Below are 21,795 nucleotides of genomic sequence, written 5' to 3'. Positions count from 1 at the left end.
CAAAAAGATTCAAAATCACCTCAAATTCTTCTTTATCAACTTTGGACTCCGGCCGCCTAAGGGGCTTGTTTTACATATCGCATTTCCTAAATAAAGATGTTGAAACCAAAAACGCGCTGTATTTTACGATACCACTTCCATACACATTGTTAATCCTTTGAGCCGTGTTTGCAGCATTGATGTCACAGCGGAACTCATACTTGTAAATTACGCGATATTTTAAGTATTCCATTGTGTAAACTGAGTGACATAAAGGGAAAACGAAAGATGGAAAAACATATAGATTACGGTTTTTTTTAAAAAATGAGTGATGAAATAGCTATAAAAATTTTAAATTGTAATTTGTCACCAAAGATGGGATGTTTGAAATCAAAGTGGCGGGTACGACAAACTACCAATTTTATGGGTAAGGACCAAATGCATTTATCCGGAATGCTAAATCGCAAGTTACAAATTTTATAAATAGATTTTAATTATTATTTTCATGGTGAAGTAGAGCCTACTTGATGGGAAGTAGTTACCGTCACATCTGGACATTTGCAACATAGTGTTGCGAATGAGTTGCCGGCCTTGAGGTGAGGGTAATGATGGAAGGATGCTGATGGTCTATAAACCATTATATCAAAGAGCATTGCCCTTGATTTGAATTGTGAGTCGAGTTTTGTAGGTCACTGGCACGGGATTCGGAAGGGCCCCCCATCCGATGCGCAGTTGCAGGGTATCCCCGATCCCCATGACAATGAAACACACACAACAACTCAAAACAGATTTCGTCTGATGCACGACAGGCACATAAACATTGCACACATAAACATTCCGGTAGAGGAAAGGATGAAAAAAGAAAGTGCAACCGGCTCTCGCTCGTTTGATGAAACACAGCCATTAAAAACTACTTTAAGCCGATCTTCTGTGAGAGAGCGGTACTTCCCCGGTCAAACCAGCCCATGCTCGAGCTGAAGTTACTTGACCACAGCTACTACTTTCTCTCTCACCTCTAATAAAATTATTATACTGTTTTACTTTTATTTATTTGGTATATATCAATCAGTAGCATTAGATTTTATTTTAAAATTATACATTATACAAGCTTATACCGAGTTGATCGTACATTAAGAATAAATTGTAAGATTTATTTTAAGTCATATTGGTTTAGTGATTTCTGTTTGATTTTGATTCTGTTCGTTTGTTTCTCCCATACGGTAAGCCGAAGAAAACCAGAAATTCAAGCTAGCTATGTATACACACACAGCTAGCGTAACTTGTTTCTAACTGCTAATTTCCTGTTTTCTAGATTTTGTTTTATAAATGGTTAGGACTAATAAATATATGGAAGACGCAACCAATTCATATGATACACGAGTATTTTGGAAACAGGGTAAGATATTTATAACTTTAATAGGAATTGCTTATAAAAATTATTATACAAGAGGGCAGATCTTTTAATAAATCTTGGTTTTAATTACAACTTAATTTTTTTAGGTTGCGCAATACATGGCGTTTTATGAATATTTCAACATAATGCTTATAATTCTTGTCCTATTTAGTTTTGTGACTACGTTTCGACTGTATTCAAATCAAGACACTTTTGAAGCACATTTGTTAGTATTCGATTGTGTATTCATGTTATGATAAAAATTTACCTATGAAGGGAAACAGTATTATACCATTGGTACTATTTTAATTTTTTTTTTTTTTACGATGGTACAAATAAAAATAAATAGTAAATACAGCGAATACAATAATTAATATAATATTGCTACATTTTAGTTTTCGAAATCGATTCATAGTACAGTTCACTAATATTCTTCTTCTCTTCTTCTTCTTCTTGGCAATTATCCCAGCTTTAGGCGGGGCTGCCTTCGTTCTCAAATTCCTCCACTTTGAACGGTCTTTTGCATCTTCGGTGGTAAGTCTATTGGCTCTCATATCCTGCTTCACGGTGTCCAGACATCGCTTCAGGGACAGACATATTAAGGCAAATTTTTCCGGCGTGCAATGTGGCTATACCATCTCAGGCGATTCTCTTGAAGCTTCGTCACGGACTCCAAGACTACCTCGGATAAATGTGTTATATATGCGTACAGCCCGCGTAACGCCACACATCTACCTCAGCTTTGTCAGTCATATGAGTGGCGAGAATTGGTTTTAACGGGACGACTGCCGTCTATCCTCCAAAACCCCAATTTATAGGTAAAACCAGGGAAGGGAAAGATAGAGAAGGGAGGAAAGAGATTAGGAAGGAGAATGGGAGGGAAGTACAGGACATCACCTTCATGGACTGGAGATAAAGGTATGAAAGTGGTGGTTCGAGGATCCGGGGTCGCGTACCCGCATGCCCAAGACCAAATATCGGAAAATACTTAGTAGGACACTCTCTGGGTTGACAGTTCTCCAATATTATCCAACCCCAACCCTAAACAGTACTGTTCAAGCAAGTATGAACCATCTTCTTCTTCTTCTTCTTCCTGGCAATTATCCAAGCATTAGCCAGGGTCTACCTTCCTGCTCAAACTCCTCCACTTTGCACGGTCTTTAGCATCTGCGGTGGTAAGTCCATTGGCTCTCATATCCTGCTTCACGGTGTCCAGCCATCGCTTTCTTGGGCGTCCTGGGGGTCTTGCTCCAGGGACCGACATATCAAGGCAAATTTTTCCGACGTAGTTCTCAGGCCGGCGTGCAACGTGGCCATACCATCTCAGGCGACTCTCTTGAAGCTTATCCGCTACGTCACGGACTCCAAGACTACCTCGGATAAATGTGTTACGTATACGGTCAGCCCGCGTTACGCCACACATCCACCTCAGCATCTTCATCTCCGTGACGTGAAGCTCCTGAGTGTGCCTGGACAGTGTTGGCCAACATTCGCTTCCATATAAGAGAACCTTGGACTCGGAAGGCTTGGACATCGTGATCGATGCCTCCGGACTCATGAAGAATAGATCCAAGGTACCTGAACTTTTCCACTTAACGGCTGGTTCAGGACCTATATGGATAGTGCAAGAGTCCGGGTTTCCGCAAGCCATGTACTCGGTCTTCGTCACATTTAGTTTAAGACCACCGTTCTCAAGCCTACCCTTCCAGAGGTTCATTCTTCGCTCTAGCGTCAACCTGCTCTCATCAATGAGCGCTATGTCATCGGCATACATCATCAGCCATGGAGGCTGGTCCTGGATGTTAGCCGAGACAGTGTCCAGCACTACATTGAACAAGAAGGGCTAAGAGCCGAGCCTTGGTGAACCCCTACTGAGATCGGAAAGGGTTTTGTATCGCCAACAGCAGTCCTAACCATTGAAACGGAATCGCGGTACATGTCTCTGATGATGTCAATATAGGCCTCAGGGATCCCTTTGAATCGCAATGCCCACCAGATACATTGACGAGGCACGCAGTCAAAGGCCTTCTGCAGATCTAGGAATGCGACATGCAGAGCTCTCCTTTTTTCCCTGTATCCCTCCATCAGAGTTCTGATGTCAAAAGTGGCGTTCAAGGTGCCCGATCCTGACTGAAATGCATATTGACATACCGAGACAGTACAGTCTCGGCGGAGCCTGAGGTCGATCATGCGCTCAAAGAGCTTCATGGTGTGACTCATGATCTTAACGCCCCTATAACTACCACAATCTTGAACACTGCCTCTGCCTTTGTATATAGGGGTAATGTAACTATAACGCCACTGATGTGGCATAGTCCCAGTGTTCAAGACGCGGTTAAAAAGGTCCGTCAGTATGAGCACACCAAGAGAGCCCAATGATTTCCACGCTTCGATCGGAATATCGTCAGGTCCCACCGCTTTCCGATTCCTCATGCGTCGAAGACAATTCCGAGTTTCGTCAGGTGTTATCGGGGCAATAAGTCCAAGATTAGGAGGTATTTCGGTTGGAAGACTGCACGGGTGCTGAGTATTTAGCAACTCCTTGAAGTAGCATCTCCATCTCTCCTTCACAGAGGCATGATTACACAGCAGCGTGCCTTGGGAATCTTTGACGCTAAGACATTTTGCGATATCTTGCGTCGCCTTATCCCGAGCTCGTGCCAATTTGTAAATGAGCTTCTGCCCCTCCGCAGTTTCAAGTGTATCATATAATGGTGATAACCTATCACTGCGAGCTCTGGCAACAGCCCTTTTACTGGTCCGTTTCGCTGCTATGTACTCTAGTCTGTCTTCAGGAGAGTTTGATTGCTGCCACTTCTTAAAGGCAGTCTTCTTTTCACGCATCACCTCCTGCACTTCGTCATTCCACCACCATGTCTCCTTGTCAATGACCCGTCCTCCCTTAGAAAGGCCTAGAACTCGTTTACCTGCTGTGATAATTGCTGACTGGGCTCGATCATAACCTTCCTGAGCAGTTTCGGTATTAGTCGACAGATTTTGACTCTCAACCTCTGCCCGAAAGCTGGTCTGCATCGTTCCGTTCAGCAACCACCACCTGATGCGAGGCTTACGTTTCTCGACCACTTTCGTTTTCGGGGTAACGACATAGTCCATGACAAGAAGTCGATGTTGGGCCGTCAGGCTTTCACCAGGAATGACTTTACAGTTAGTCACCTTGCCGATATGACACCGTCTGGTCAGCAGATAATCTATTTGAGTTGAGTGGGACCCGCTCTTATACGTGATAAGGTGCTGTGGAGTCTTTTGGAAGAACGTGTTCACGACGGCTAAGTCAGACGCAATACAGGTTCTGAGAATATTTTCTCCCTTTGCATTGAGGCGACCATAACCAAAACCACCGTGTACACGATCAAACGTTTCCGCAGCCCTACCTACGTGGCCATTTAGGTCCCCCCCAACTATGATTACTTCAGCAGCTTGTATAGCACGTAGAACCTCTTCAAATTGCTCCCAGAATGACTCTTTTTCGGACCCGCTACATCCAGCCTGAGGAGTATAAGCACTGATCAAGTTAGTAATCACTCCCTCGATCAGTACCCGCACCCGCATCAGGCGGTCGCAGCGACGATCGACTTCAAGAAGACCATTCCGAAGCTCTTCAGATAGCACTACCGCGACACCAGCTTTACCTGAAGGCGACCCAGTTTATATCAGCCGGTAACCCTGTCCGATGTTCCGAGACTTATTGCCCTTTCAGCGAGTTTCCTGCAGGAACGCACACTGGACCCGACCTCTCATGAGTACATCTGTGAGTTCTCTGCATCGTCCGGTTAGAGAGCCAATATTCCACGTTGCAAAGCGGAGTTTCCTTTGGGGTACTGACGTCTTTAGCCGTGCCCGTACTTGACACGGTAGCCCTTGCCCACTTATCGCAGGTGTAGGGCGATGTGCCTGCGCGTCGTTTATCGGCGACGCCCTAGCTGTACCCAGTCCATAAACTTTTCCAACCATGTGAGTGGCGGGAGTGGTTTTAACGGAGCGACTGCCGTCTGACCTCCAAAACCCGTTTTACGGGTAAAACCAGGAAAAGAAAAGATAGAGAAGGGGGGAAAGAGGTTAGGAAGGGGAATGGGGGGAGGTACAGGACACCACCTTCATGGACTGAGGATAAAGGTATGAAAGTGGTGGCTCGAGGATCCGGGGTCGCGTACCCGTATGCCCACGGCTAAATATCGGAAAAATACTTAGTAGGACACCCTCTGGATGGGATCTATTAAATATACTATCATATGGAAATAAAGGTGTTATCTATCGGGTCATCTATCAGGCTATCTTACGGAAGTCCAGAGCAATATTTTTTTTTAACTTTGCAGTATAGAAAGAACATGATAAAAACCGTGTTACTATATATACATGGGTGCAGTCCTGTTTTCTAATTGCTTTTATTTCTATGAAATTGAAGATCTCCTTAAGGGCTGTTTCATTTCAAGGAAATGTTGACGTATCATATGTACAGTTTTAAGTTCCGCTTCGCTTTCATTAAAATATTGTAATTTTGTCAAATTTATATTGTCTCTACAATAATTTTTGTATCCTTTTCTTGCAATTGAGCTAATTGTTATAAAAGATAGAAGTATTTTTTCATCGCAGATGTTCGTCTACGGTTTATTTGATAGAAAAAGTATTTTATAGAATCTGAGATTCTTTTTGAAAAAAACTTTAAAACTTTTAAAATGCATAACAAGCTTTAAAAAAAATTTATTCTATAATAGTATTTATTGACTCTGATGTAATGAACTCTTTAACATTACACTTATTACATTTTAGTACACCAAAATTAATGTGCGAGCTAAATGTTAAAGCGCCTTGTTGCTTTGAGTGCCGAAACCATACTCTTTGTCCAAGACTGTACAAAGAAGCGTATTGCCAGAGATCAAAATTAGACAAATTATTGACAAGAAAGTGACTCTAGACCATGGAAAATATGTCGTGATTTGGGGTAAACTTGTTTCATTTTTTATTTTCTACAACAAGAAAGTTAAACAAAAGTGAAATATCTGTAAATTGTTCCAGGAATATTCTTTTTAATACCTTTGAGGTACAGAGAAAGATATCTATCTTGGATTTGGGAAGTACCTACGAAACATATTAGTAATCTACTCAGGTAAATATAACTACGTAAAGTCTAGATCCATTCTGCTTCGTTTTTATAGCCTTAATTTAAGTTAATACTGCTGTTACTTAAATAGACCACAAAGATAATGTAATAAGTTATGAAATTGTATAGGGGGTTGAAGTAATAGATTTGTTTAATTCTCAGACCTCAACGCTATGAACTGTCATCGATTTTAACAATTGGAATAAGAAGTGTTGTCAATTTATTAACCGCTGCACTTGCAATCCTTTGGGTAACGTAAAGTAACAGTAGCTCTTCGTGCTTTTTGACCTAACCAACTCCAATACATTATCATTCTCTTTTGAATTGTACACCTTAATTAATCGAGAAAATAATGGTTACAGAGTTTTATACATTTATGTAATAGTAACCCAGATAAGAGTACTAGTTCCAAGCGTTATGAAAAGCGTCTGTCAAGATTACACTGTCGTTAGACCTATTATCATAATAGGAATAAGTGTTTATCTTATCCATCTAATATTTTTATCCATCTTTATCGTATCATAGAGACGCTAACGAAACGATTCAAATGTTATAATAATATGCAATGTGGTTCTCATTTTACCTTTTAGGTTAATTGATGAAGGAGGACAGTATTAATTTAGTGATAGCAAATCCTTGAATTTTTCAGACGTATTTCCTGGTTCTGCTTTCGTTAGTTATGTGGCATTACCCTCGTTGGAAACGTTTACAAGAGACTGACAAAAGACGCAAACTCTACAAAGACCACGAATACACGTATATGGCTGAGATGGCTTTCGTACATGCAATCCTTACAATCGTTGTTAAGGAGGTATGAGATTTTTATTTACATTGTTAAAATTTGTATTGTTGTTTCAATTTCATTCGTTGCAACTAAAATTTAGTTACTATTAATCTTTCTTTCAATCGGTCAATAGCAGCTACCTGCTAACTATTGGTATAGATGTTTATAATTCATACACATTCAGGGTTATATCCACTTATTGAGTTACAGGTTATGGGATATTAAAATAAAATAGTTTTTATTAAATTTAAGGTTTTCATAGTACTAGCACTGTTAATGACGAACTTCGAAAATTACAAAACATTTATTAAACATGAGATATCAATATCAATAAAATTGTTTTTCTTTTGTTTTATGAATTCTTATACAGTCTTCGTTATTTTCTCGTATTTGGGGGTGAGTGTTAAAAAAGTTATATATTATAATTACTTATTTAAAGATTTATTAAAAAAGTGCTTATTTAATTGCTCGTTTGATTTTTCTTAAAGATTTTTAATAGTGATTCTTAAAACATTTTAGGTTTTTTTCTTTAAAAATTATTGGGAAAGCTTGAATGATTACATGGGTCCCTTTGGGAGGATGAGCAACAATTATTCTTCATCTTTAGATGAAATTTGTCTGTCTGTAGTTGTAATGACAATTTTAGAGCATGTCATATTTAGGCTTTTTGATCTATTTAAAAGGTAAAAAACAGGTATTGCTTAAAAATTAATATTTGGAAAAATTTATCTAATGATAAAAACATAAAAATCTCTATTAATTTATATTGGTAGAAAACAGAAAAACATTGTAATTCTGAAATTACTGAGTAGACTATTATCGCAAAACTCGACGATTTGCAAATTTACCATTTTTCGACAACAAAATTATAATACATTTTAATATGATATCGACCAAGTACATTGTTTTTCTGTAGCTTACTAACTATTATATTTTTTTTAGTCATCAAACGGATTATTCATTTTTTTGTAAAAACGCTCCGTGTTGGGAGAGGGAATACAAACTTAAACCAATAACAGAAAACTTTTTTCATAAAGGATATCATAAACTCCGTGAGTATTAGAGATAACTTTGTGTGTTCAAGGTTCATATTTCTAATGATTAATAAAAAAACTGTCGGTAATTTTAGTGATGCAGTTTGCGCTTCTCACTTGTTATTCGATGTTATTTCCTTTGGCGTCGTTATGTATACTTATAATAAATCTTTGGGACTTGAGGTAATTATTAATTAATAATCAATGCTTCAAATGCTTACTTTTTACCATATACAGGTTTTGTTTTTTTTTTATTGTTAAGACTACGTAGCACGTATGTAACGTTATCTTTCATGCCACTCCAATTCTTTTTAGTGTCTAATAACAAAATTTCAATGAATGATATACATATTACGCTACGTTATGGCAATTTTTTATATTGCATTCGTTAAAATTGTTTTTCAGGCAAACTGCCTACGAGCTGTTATTAACACACCGACGACCTTTACTAATAAACAATTCGGGGCCTGGATTCTGGAAAATATTATTTTTGATTACTGCTCATATCGCTCCGTACTTTAACGTAATATATATTTTTTTTATAGTTTCTGTTGTCTTTAGCTCATTTTTTATTGATGTTTAACGTTTTATCGTAAATATATTTAGTATTTACTTACTCTTTAGATAAATCATTCATAACATCGCCTTAATTTTTAAACAAGAGCAAAAAGACGTATTCTATACTCGTATTTAGATGAAATATAGATGTAGTCCTTGCCATTTATTGATAGCCTCTTGTCATTTCCGTTTTTTAATTGTTATGTTAAAATTAAATGGCGATTTAAAGAGACGAAACCTCTTAGTATTCAATGGATTCACCGTGTGGGTGCCGGCTCCATCGCGTTGCAGGGAGAGGAGCTTCAACAGTGCCTGGGACTTGCGACCCAGGTGTAGGTTACAGGGGCCCATATCTAACGCGCGTTAAACGCTCACCTCCACTGTCCAAGCTCTTCTCCTTACCTAAACAAATTTAAAAAGAACCTACTAGGGCTGCCGTCTAAGAACGCTTTAAGAATGAATTGATGTGAGTTCTGGACAGGCCCAAGTCTTTTAGTAGGTTGTAGAGAGATTTAGCCGTTATACCTCTCGCTCCCACCTCTACCGCGTTTAAATACACGACGAACCTATTGCGAGTGAGTTCACTAGTGAGCTCGAAATATTTGTTGACCTTGATGGTATAGTCTTTGGGGATGTTGGTTCCCCAAGGAACCGTAAGCTCTATCATCACAACACGCTTTAAAATACGCGAATTCATAAATATGTCTGGTCTGGATATTAAATGGGTTAAATTTCCTAAAAAATATATAACGCACAGAAAAGAATATCACTATTAGTAGGTATGAGGTACCTAACAAATTTTCTGTATAAACTATGTTCGCTTATTTGTTTATATAACTAATTGATATCTAGTAGATTAATGTTAAAGATGAGATCGATAACAACAGGCAAAGTAGGTACGTCATTATCTACTTATTCTTGCAAAAAATAAAACAGATAATGATTTAACTTGTGATGGGGCTAATGAGAACTCAGAGAATCAGTTTAAAAAGTTTTACAACCAAATCTTTTACACCCTTCTATTAGTAGTTAAAATTTATAATATTAGGGTGTTTGAGGATTTTATACTCTCTGTCGTATTATGGTTATTTCAAAGTTTTGTCGCTCTATTGATTTGCAACGCCGATCATTATAATCCGTTTTAATTATATTATATCCTTTATTTCAGATAACAGTTTTACTATTTCAATCATGGCATTTTCATAGAACATACATAAGAATCCGTAAATTCCTATACAGATCCGGTATTTTTGTAAGTATTCAAACTAAATATGAGAAAAATTGTAATTTTTTAAATTTAGTACAAAATGTATTCTTCTCTGTATTTCTTTATATGACTCTATTCTCGAGCGCATTATATAAAAGTAAGAAAAGTTTATGACATGGACATTTTATTAAAAACGATAAACTGTTTTCAAGACAAGAAAAATATTATAATGAAAGAATTATAGAAGCTCTAAAATATCTTTTTCATAAGTCCATGTGAAAAAAAATTTATGGTATTTGTCTACTTTCCTTATTTTAATATTAGTAACGTGGATTTAAATTTATAAAATTTTATTAATATAAATGTAAATTTTGTTCTATTCACAGACTTTGCAAAAAACAATTAAATTTAGCGTAAATTATTACAAGAATGCAGAAATATTAAGAATATTTCCGGAGCAAACAGATCTTTAAATTATACTATTGCTCCTGTTTAAAAGAAACTCAAAACTTAATAGCTACAAAACTGACAATATTATGTCCCTTATATTTTCAAATATAAGAGTAGGTAAAGCTTTTGTTAAAATATCTGCTAATTGTTCAGATTTTCAAACATATGTGATATGAATCAACTTTTTCTGTACTTTCTCCCTAACAAAATTAACTTAACATCAATATGTTTCATTTTCTTATGATAAACAGAATTATTTATAAGTTTGATAGTGCTCTGGTTAACAATACATAAAGTGGTACAATTTTGACTTATAACAATTTCTTTGAAAACTGTTTTAGCCACAATAAATGCTTGGCTGCTTCACATCCAGCCATAAATTCAGCCTTAGTCGTTGATAAGGCAATACAAGATTGTTTTTGACTAGCCCAAGATATGGGACCACCATTTAACATATATATATTTATATACCAGTTATTGGCTTTCTTGTATCTAAATCCCCAGCAAAGTCTGATTCTGAATATCCAATTAAATTTTCGTGACCAGAATACTTAATACACAAAACTTTAGTCTTTAAAATATATCTTATTATTCTTTTCAGCTGATTAACATAGTATAATCTTGGATTATTTATATATCTACTTAAGAGATTTACACCTCAATGAAGTATCTGGTCTTGATGCTGTAAATAAAAACAATAAAGAACCTATAGCTTCCCTATAGGGAAAAATACTTTGCTCATTATTAATATTCTTAGTTATTCACAAAATTTACATCAATTGTAATACCCTTACATGGATGAACTGTAGTCATATTAAGTTTGTTTATAATATGATCAATATGACTGTTTTTGACTTATAAACACAAACTGATCAGTTTTAAAGCATACAAATCTATCTAAACTTAACTTTTGATATTAAACCTTGTTTTAAATAGTTAACGATTTCATGTTACATAGTATTCGATGGATACATTATTAAGGCATCATCCGCATACAAAATTACAAATACTATATAATAATTAGTACCATTAAAATTTCCAACAAATGCATAATTATCAGCTAGTGACTGAATAAAACCAATCTTTAATAGAAAATTATTTAATAACTTATTCCAACAACGTGATGCCATATTTTAAACCATATAAAGATAATCAATTTACATATTTTATTTGTTGTGTAAACACTCCATCTGGAACTTCCAAAAAAAATATCTTTAATTCACCATATAAAAAAAACTGTTTTCACATCTAATTGTCTTAATTTCCAGTTATATTGAGCTGCATTAGACAATAATATATTTATGGACTTATCTTGTAGCAGGTGTAAATTTGTCATTGTAATCTATTGCTTTTATTTGTGTGGATCTCCGAGTAGAAACTCGAGCTTTGTATCTATCCACCTTACCATCTTTATTCATCTTTATATTAAAACCCATCTTGAAGTAATAGTTCTCTGACTTTTATTATCAGCAAAATTCCATGTCTTATTGTTTCGATTAGATTCCAGTTCTTCTTTTATTGCATCTAACCATAATTTACATTTCTGACTATTTACAGCTTCATTGTATGTCAATGGTGCATTTAACTCCATCAAATTTGCTTCATAATATTGATGTCTTCGTCGTGTCAAAGTAATATTTATGGTGTCTATATCACTAATAACAACATCTTGGAAAGGTTCATACGTCTCATCATATATATCAGTAGCAGAATGTATACTATCATCATTCTCATTGCTTTATTCGCTTGTGTTTTGGTTACTATTATTTGTTTCTATTAACTCTTCAGTTGCTTGTATATTTTCCTCATCATCACATATACAAATTTGAGATGTATTTTTATTAATTTCAGGATTCTTCTGTTCATTAAAAATGAAATTTTTTGATAATGTTATTCTTTCAGCGTCGGGATCATACATTTTCTAATTGTCATAATTATAACCAACAAGCATCAACTTAAGACTTTTACTATCAAGCTTTTTTCGCAACTTGTCTAGGACATACACTTATCCTTCGCATCCAAAAACTCAGAGTGGCCCAAAATAGGCTGCACACCACTTCACAGTTCTATATGGGTTAAATTTGGTGCTTGACTGAAAGATGTTCGATTCAATAAATAAACAGCACAATTTACTGCTTCTCACCGTCATTTACTTACTTGCATAAAGTATTGATCGAGCACTTTAAACTATTGTTCTAATATCTCCCTTTCTGAACGGCTATCTTGCTCAGGCGTGTAAGGAGCTGTGAGTTCATGAAAAATTCCCTCATTATCTAAGTTCTCTTTAAAATCTTTGTTTATATATTCACCCCCATTGTCAGTATGTATGTCAGTATTATTAAACGTAAACTATGTGAAAACATATTTTTAATTTTGGAATTATACTTCTAAAAATAGTGTAACACATCGCATATATATTTTAGAAAATACACATATCTAAAACTTTTTGCGGCATCTTTGAAAATAAAAAAGTATTTCATACCTTGAACAGATGGTACACTGAATAGTGCATACACATCACTGTAAACAACATCACCTGGTTGCAATGGTCCTCGCTCTGATTTCTAAAAAGATTGACGAGCATGTTTGCCATAAGCACAGCCCTCACAAACAATTTTTTCACCGTCAGATAATTCCACACCAGTAATCACATTATTCTTGCACATTTTCTGTATTTCTTAGACATTCAAGTGTCCCAGTCGTTCATGCCATGTCTTAAGATCAAATTTTTTCACCATATTACAATCCGGGTGCTGAATTGTTTTAACTTCTAAGTTCATAGAAGTTGTTGCACTGTATAGATGCACACATCACTAATTTGTCATTTTTGTAGATTAAGGCAGCTCTTTCTTAATGATGCTATAACCTTGTCTAGTAAAAACTCCTTCAGAAAATTTTTTTTTCTCCATTTTGGAACATATAAAACATTCTTTAGAATAGTTTTCTCGCACTGTCCGTCAACACACTTGCTAACCAAAACATTTCATTGACCCATCACTTCTGTTGCTTCTTGATTTACTAATTTTGATGAAGATTATATAACTCACCACCATCACTACTGTCTAAAGTCCAATTGAAGCTTTCATCATCTTTCCAGCTACTATTAGTTACATTAAATACTAACATATTTTTGTCTTTTTAATAATTTTGTTTATTTTTGGACCTAGGCACTCGATATTCCTGCGAAAAGTGACCACGTTTTCCCCAGTTATAACATACAAATCTGTGTTTTTATTTGATTCATTATTCACTATCGAAAATAAATTATTTTTCTTCTTTGAGTTTTTGCTTTGCCACTAATCAAGCTGTTTCATTCTCTTCCTCCACATTCAAGCTAGCTTCTTCGTCCACCAAATGAGCTATCATATTGATTATGGTTCCTTGCTTCGGATCGAGTGACATCCAAGCCTGACGAAGAGATATATATTTGGGCGCAATGTTCTCAATAATTTAGTTATAATTGATGTGTCACTGCTGTCCTCTCTGTTCTCTTTTCATTTTTTTACCAAGCTTAGAACTTTAGCAATGTGTTGAGCTATGCTTTCTCATGTTGACATTTTAAACTGATAAAAACGTTCATGTAACATCGTTTTAGTCATTTCAGATTTTTGTACATATATAGGCCCAAGTTTTAGTTAATATTTCTATTGCCGTTTCACGATTTTCAATAAGTACCATGTGTTTCAAATTCATAGCAGGGGTTATAAACAACATTGCCATTCCAAGAGTGCGCATGAGATGGATCAAAGATGTTATCTTGTTTATCATGCACATATACATACGTGCACGTTACTGAACAACGAGTTTCCAACCAAAGAAGAATAATTATACGTAATAAACTACAACCAGAAACTGACTTGAATCGATTGAAGGAAGAAGTACATCTAGTTTTTGTGTGGTTGAGCCCAGCTGTGGTCAAGTAATTATGGCTCGAACATGGGCTATCGCGACAGCGGCGAGTTTAAGTAGGCAAATAATTATTAATTTCAATAAAAAAATTAGTTTTTTTAAGTGAAAGGTGACGAACGAGCAGACGGCCTACTTGATGGGCAGTAGTCACCGTCGCTCATATATGTGCGGATGCCATGCCAGCCTTCGACTTTGAGGAAGAGGAAGGAGTGGGAATAAGGAAATGGCAGGAAAAGGTGGGAACAGGAAAAGGGGAACCAGCTCTCTCACTCATCGGTCAAAAGGCAGCCATAAAAAGCTACTTCACGCCGACCTTGTGAGAGGATGGTACTTCCCCGGCCGAGACAGCCCAGAAGTGACTGACCACAGCTAGGCTCTACCAACTCAAACAAAAAGAACAAGAACAACTACGTAGACACTATTAATACAACATATAACACAATCTAACACAGTTCACAATGAGTAATTCAATCACAAATACAAGACACTCACATACACATCGCGACACATCGCGACACAAACCGAAATCATAACATAACAGTAAAAAATGATATTGGAATTTTGACGAACAGGAACCAAACATATCACAGAAATATACAGAGGAAATATTAGATAAATTTAATATAGCCCTTACACTATATTCTTAGACGGAGCTAACTTTTTGACCTAGATAACCCAAATTAAAATACAGTATCAAACTCACCCAACTTACTAATCTACGTAAAGAAAACATACTGAATCGATTTCTCTCGGATGATTCACAAATTACAGACATAGATAAAATTAAATATGGTACAGTGTTAGATGTAGTCGCAGAAATTGGTTACGAAATAGAAAACAATATAGATAACGGGCGTTTTTAACATAAAAAGCCATAATGGTGAATAAGATTAGAAAAAGCCATTGAAAAATTAAAGCGGACTGTAGCAGACTTACACAATATATTAACAACAATAGATCCGACATAGTAGTAATAATAGAGTTCAAGCTTCATATAAAACCACAGTTCTACACACTAGACAAGAAGACAACAAAAGGAAACTAACTAGAATTTTTAGACACATCAAAACCAAAACTAGCATAAAAGGTGTACACACTAGAAAGATACAAGAAAGCACAAGAACGCAAGGATCATAATACACTATTTGCCACAAACGAAAGATTGTTTTATAGAAATTAACAAATCCAGATCAATATGAAATGTGCAATTTCAAGATATTACATAATTGGAAATTACCGGGTATAGACAAAATTCATAATTACTGGTATTATAAACTAACAATCCTTTTTTTTTTTTGATGACGCAGGGAAACTCTTTTTACGAGCCGTCTAACCGGCCTTGGTGGGGCCGGAGAGGATGTGTGAGACTCGGCCTGGGCAGGTCCCTACTCACTAAAACCACTGCGAAAGCCATCGGCCGCTATGTTGGTGCACCCCGGATCTGTCAGCAACAGGGCACACCAGCGACTGCCCGTCCTGGCAAAGACCGGACTTACTCCCTCGGAGAAAGGGGGCGATCCCGGCAATTAGGATCGCCCCGACGACGCCGGGCTTTCACAGGAGCCGGGTTACCAGCCCGACCCCAGCCCGGAGTGCAGGGGCGCTATTGGAGGCGTTGCAAATATCGCCTCCGGCGCACCCCCGTCCGTCGTCTGCGGAGGGAGGGTGCATCAGCTGCATCCTCCCTTTCCCGCTCAGATGCCTCCTTCGTGGACATGACCGCCTCACAGAAGGAGGACACCGCCAGCCAGGACCTGTCACTCTCGAGCATCTTCTCCGCGATACTCGAAAGCGACAAGTCCACTCCGCCGAGAGCCGCCACAAGGTCTTGGCGCTGCGCAGCCCATCTCGGGCACACCTCGAGGGTGTGCTGGGCCGAGTCCACCGCAGCGCCGCACTCATGACAGCCTCTTTCCGGCTCTCTCCTGGCCGTCCGACACAAGTAATCACCAAAGCACCCGTGCCCGGTGAAGACCTGCGTCAGACGGAAAGTGAGGGGTTTGCGTTTCCGCCTCATCCAACGCTCTAGGACCGGACGGAGCGCTGCCGTTGTACGTTTACCGTACGGCTGCCCCGCCAGGTCCTCCCCCCACTCCCGCATAAGACGTGACTCCCCCTGCCGGCGAACCGCCCGGATCTCCTCTGATGAAGGGTTCTCTCCGAGAGCCCTCCTACCCGAGACGTAGGAGAACACCTCGGCGAGAACCGACGCCACAAGATCCCAAGGCGGATCGCCGGCAAGAGCCGTCGCAGCGGCCCAGGAGACCGTACGGTACCCCCTAACCACCCTCACCGCGGGCGCCCTTTGCGCCGAGCGCAGAAGGGCCTTGACCCCGCGGCTCATCGGGCGATCAGCCCAAACGGGAGCACCGTACGTGGCTATACTCCGACAGACCCCAGAGTATAGCCGCCTGCAAGCTGCGCTGGGACCTCCGAGGTTCGGGAGGAATTTCCCCAGCGCACCTGCCGTCCTCATGACCTTCGGTCCCAACTCCCTGAAATGGGGTACGAAGGTCCACCCTCCGTCAAGGGTGAGCCCCAGATATTTCATGGTCGGGCTCACCCTGACCCTCCCTCCTCCTATGAGGAGGGTGGCACCCGGCGGGGGTCCTTTCCGCCCAGTCCCGCGGAAGAGGAGGGCTTCGGTCTTGTCGATTCTGACCCGAAGCCCCAACCTCTCTATGCGGCTGATCACGAGGTCAGTTCCGACCTCGGCCAGCCGCGCCGCCTCCTTGTAGCTCCGTCCCCGGGATAAGACGAGGGTGTCATCTGCATAGCAAATGACACCCATCCCGGGGAGGAGGCGACTCCGCAGGACCTAGTCATACCCGACGTTCCACAGGACAGGTCCCAATACCGAACCCTGTGGAACGCCGTTGTTAACTGTCCACCACTCTATGGACCCCCTCCGGTTCTCGACTGCCACCCTCCTCTGGGAGAGGTAGCTGCCTAACAGCCTCCTCAGATACAGGGGCACTCCGAAGTATTCGAGTGCCGCCTGTATCGCGCTGTGTGGGAGGCTGTTGAAGGCGTTGGCGATGTCCAGCGACACCGCCAAAACTACCTCTCCTCTGCGTTCCGCCTCTTCCGTCACCGCCCTCAGGCGTTTGAGGGCATCGACGCTCGACCGGTGGGCTCGGAACCCGAACTGGGACTCTGAAAGTCCCGGTCCCGAGCCTTCCTCCAGGTGCCGAACAAGACGGGTGGCTATGGTTTTCTCAAAAGCCTTCCCCGCCTCGTTCGGCACGACCACCGGTCGCACCGCCGAAGCCGAGTCCGGAAGCCGGCTGCCTTTCGGAAGTAGGCATAGCCGGCCTTCCTTCCAGGCCCTCGGGAACTGACCGGACCTCAGACAGAGGTCGAACAGCTCCCTGAGGGCTCCTCCGAGGTGCGCCAGGGAGAGGGCCAGCACCCTCCCGTGCACCCCGTCCGGACCCGAAGCGTTCTTCTTACTCTGGAGGCGAGTCAGAATCGCCCCCATTTCATACTCCGTGACGGTGGGCGGAACGCGGTCGCCCTCTTCCAGCGTCTGCCGAGCCATCCTGGGGGGAGTGAATCCCGCCGGGGCGTCGGGGAAGAGTTCCCCGACAATCCCCCTCAGAACAGCCGGCTGGAGCACCTCCGTGATGGGGGCCGACTGGGCGCAGATTTTATTCCGCGCCCGCTTGTACGGTCGGCCCCAGGGGTCTCGATCGAGCCCCTCCACCAGCTCCAGCCAGGCTGCCTCCTTGGCCCGGCGGATGGCCTGCTGCAGGATCAACTTTTTCGCCACGTAGACCCTGTACAGCCGGCCATCACGCTCCTCGTCCTGGGGGCGGCGTCGCCTGCTTCGGGTATATGCCCTCCTGGCCCCGTTGCAGGCGACCCGAGGTCGGAAATGTGGTCCGACCACCAGTACATCGCACCCCGCGGGGGTGGACGTCCAACGGGGGGCATCGCCGCTCTGCAGACGTTATGGAGAACGTCCCCAAGCGACTAGCCCCCTCGTTCACACCCCCACTCCTCCACTCCCCGGGAGACTCCAGCGGCCGACAACGGCCGCTTCCTCCTCAGCCAGTTCCCGGTTGAGCCTTGATAGGGCCCAACGCGGAAACCGGCTTCTCTCCCGGGACGACGAGGAACTCGACGCTGGACTCCGGCGACCGGCAGAAGTGGCAGACACTTCGAACCGTATGTAGCGGTGGTCCGAAAGCGTCTCCACTCCTGCTTCAACCCCTCCATCCCTCCACTCTGCGTGCCATGGTCGGAGTGGCGAACGAGACGTCCACCACTGAACATCCCGACCGTCGCACGCACGTCTGGACTGTCCCCGTGTTGAGTAGGGACAGCCCGGCAGTTAGCGCCCATTCCTCCAGCTCCCTCCCTCTGGGTGTTGTGAGGGGGTTTCCCCACGCCGTGAACTTGGCGTTGAGGTCCCCCATCACAACCACCTGTAGAGAAGCTAACTGCCCTACCACCACGGCCCGAGAGAGTCGAGAAATCTCTCGAAGGCCGGCAGGTCGCGGTTCGGGGAGAAATATACCCCGACTATGGCAATCTCCCCGCGAACCGCAGCCACATACCCGGCCCGGCCCTCGCTTTGACTGCAAGGGGGGGCAAGGCGCCCGCCCGAGTGACGATCACGACGGAACCCGTCTATGTCTCCCCCCAATGAGGATGGGCAGGGACACAGTACGGCTCCGACATGACCGCCACGTCAACGGCCCACTCCACCACCATGGACTGCAGGAAGAGATCCTGAGCCCCAGCGGAGTGGTTGCCGTTGGCCTGCAGGAACCTGAGATGTCCGGCCATTACTCGGACATCTCAGCTCCTGACGCCTGCCTCGAAACCCCAGCCCCATTGTTGGCTGGGCCGGAAAGTTCCCACGGTGGATGGGGGGGCGGCACGAATGACCCCCCATCACATGGGTCCGCCGGCTTGCTCGCGTCCGCGCACACAGCGCAGCGCGGTGACGCGGAGCACTGGGCGGACCTGTGGCCCTCCTTGCCGCAGCGGTAGCACAGGCTGCTGCGGTCTTTGAGCTGGGGCACGCGGCCCGCAACGTGCCCCATTCCCAAGCACTTGAAGCAGTGCTTGGGTCGTGCCTCCATGTATGAGAGCCGCACCTGGCTCCACCCACCGATATATTCCCCCACTGCAGCAGCTTTTAGGCCGCCGCAGCCGGTACCTCCAGCAGGGCAGAGCCCGTGCGCGAGGCCCAGGTCGCACGTTGCGCACCCTGACCTGGGCCTCGGTGCAGCCCCCCTCTTGCGCGACCGCGGCTACTAGCCGGTCCGCGGTCATCGCGTCGTTGAGGCCCGTGACCCTCACGTCCGTGAATTTCACAGGCCTCGACACCTCCACCTCCCCTGCCAGTGCGGATTTCAACCTCGCGGCCGAGGCGTCAGCCTTGTCCGCACTGGTAGAGCCAGGCACCTCAATGATGCGGGCCCCCGTTGCCGTTGCCCGGATTTTTAGGGGCCCTATGCCCAGATCCTTCCTATCCACCTCCTTTTCGGCCCTCAGAAGGACCGACAAATATGACGCTCCCTTGGCCGCTGCCTCAGGCCATAACTTGAGCATTACGGCCTGTGAGCGGGGAGCGTCACTTTCTTAGGGCCCTCCTTAGGGCCCGTCTTCTTTTGTTGTGTTTCCGGCGTCTTGGGAACCGGCACCACTTCCGTCTTCTTCTTGGGGGCCTTACGGCGGACCACCTCCGTCCACTCCGCCGCATTGGCCCCGTTCCCCACTGTACCCGGTCCCTTTTTCCCGGTCCCGCCGCCCGACGTCGATGGACCGAACGCGGTCCATGTTACTTCATTCCCTCCCTTAGTCCCCTTGCCTTTTCCTTTGGAAGGTGCAGGGAGGGAAGGGAACTCGTCCTCCGATATTGACACCGGCGCCGATGACGCCGGTAAGGGGGCCGATGACTTCGCCCCTCTCGAAAGGGCTGCCTGGCGGATCACCCTCTTGGCGGCTAAGGCGACGGCCGAATTGTCACCCTCCAGAGGGGGGCGGGTGAACTCTTCCCTCATAAGCCGGGACTCCAGCGCGGAAAGCCGCCCATCGACCAGGTTTCCAACTAACCTGGCGATGTTGGCCTCCAGCATCTGGAGCTGGTCATGACCAACCGGCCCGTCCGAAGCTACCTTAGCCACTGCCGTCCTCTCCTTCCTCATTTCTTCAAATTGGAGGCGGTGTGCGCGCACCTCCTCCTTGAGACCCGCGTTCTCTCTCTGGAGCCGACCAATGTCAGCTCTGAGACGGCGGGTCTCTTCCACCTCCGTGCGCGTAACGAGCACGTCCAACACCTCCCTCAAGAAGGCCGAGGCCTTCATGATCTTGGACGAGTAACCCCCCTTGAGGTTTGAACTCTTCCCGACCAGATCCTTAATTAGGTTGAGGCTCTTTTCTGCCTCAACCACGATGGCCTCCGCCCCCATAGTCTCCAGTTCTGGAGGGACCTCCCTCTTCTTCGCTCTTACCCCGTCCCTCTCCCTCCCGAGGCTCCTTTCCAAGCAGGAGTCAAACGCGGCCTCTAACTCCTCTTCCTCCCGCTCCCGCAGGAATTTCTTGGCTTTAGCCAGCGTACGAACGCGGCCTCGCCTTCCCACCGGATCCGATCTTCGGATAACACCGCCCCCAGTCTCGGTGTCGGAGCCAGACACCTCCGAAAAGAGCCGTTTGGCTCCTAATGCCGATTCTGGACGCGATGACATCGAGTCATCCGCGCCACAACTATCCTCCATCGACTTACCCGGAATCCCCCCCCGGGCGACCCCCCCCCCCCACCATCATACTCCCTATCACCCATCTCAAAACTAACCAACAACTACAAATCAACAACGAAAGCACCGAAAAACAACGAAAGTAGCAGAGAAAATTATAGATCGTCAGTAATTGCCTAGTTTTTTGTACAAGATTTTCACTTTAATACCTAACAATCCTATACCAACATTAGGTATTTGGGACATTACGGATGGCAGGAAAGATGGTGTCGAGGGGTGTTCCACGGGGTTAGATTTTACGACCGCTTCTATGGACATTGGGTATGATTGAGTGCTAGATGGGACGAGCCTGCTAGGAGCGAAAATTTGCAGTAACTTTGCACGGGCAGAAAATATGATATTGCCTATAACAGTAACCGAAACGTCGGGAGTATGTACCTTTCTCATGTGCACAGCAAGGGGTTGGAACAGTTTTCCTGCATCTTTGTTTCAAGGCAAAATTTTATAAGCTATTACCGGAATAGTGTGATAACTACTTTTGGCTTTATTTCTACCTACAACCAGGAGAAATGATAGTTGGACGCTGTTCACTTAATATTAAAAAAATAATTGACTTCTTTAACAACAACAAATAAAAGAAACCAAAGAAAAC

At 43.0% G+C, this 21,795-nt stretch overlaps 1 protein-coding gene across 7 annotated transcripts in view; it reads left to right on the top strand.

The window, feature by feature from the left end:
* LOC133320090 (anoctamin-3-like) overlaps positions 1-21,795 on the top strand; it is a 29,587-nt gene that overhangs the window by 3,340 nt on the left and 4,452 nt on the right. Inside the window, exons 2-13 of one of the 7 annotated variants that reach the window (XM_061526957.1) lie at positions 1,292-1,375; positions 1,480-1,598; positions 6,161-6,332; positions 6,407-6,497; positions 6,654-6,741; positions 7,141-7,302; positions 7,528-7,671; positions 7,795-7,958; positions 8,218-8,327; positions 8,405-8,492; positions 8,715-8,832; positions 10,036-10,119. In XM_061526957.1, the coding sequence (XP_061382941.1) occupies positions 7,171-7,302; positions 7,528-7,671; positions 7,795-7,958; positions 8,218-8,327; positions 8,405-8,492; positions 8,715-8,832; positions 10,036-10,119 (840 nt within the window). In that variant the 5' untranslated portion in view covers positions 1,292-1,375; positions 1,480-1,598; positions 6,161-6,332; ... (1 more) ...; positions 6,654-6,741; positions 7,141-7,170. Of the gene's footprint in view, positions 1-1,161; positions 1,376-1,479; positions 1,599-6,160; positions 6,333-6,406; positions 6,498-6,653; positions 6,742-7,140; positions 7,303-7,527; positions 7,672-7,794; positions 7,959-8,217; positions 8,328-8,404; positions 8,493-8,714; positions 8,833-10,035; positions 10,120-21,795 lie in introns of those variants that run through there. The other 6 variants (XM_061526958.1, XM_061526956.1, XM_061526959.1 and 3 more) reach the window with 6 other exon arrangements.

The sequence above is a fragment of the Danaus plexippus genome (genome assembly GCF_018135715.1).
Source record: "Danaus plexippus chromosome 3 unlocalized genomic scaffold, MEX_DaPlex mxdp_30, whole genome shotgun sequence".
NCBI lineage: Eukaryota > Metazoa > Arthropoda > Insecta > Lepidoptera > Nymphalidae > Danaus > Danaus plexippus.
The sequence above is the reverse complement of the archived record's forward strand: the minus strand, read 5'-3'. Positions and strand labels throughout refer to the sequence as shown.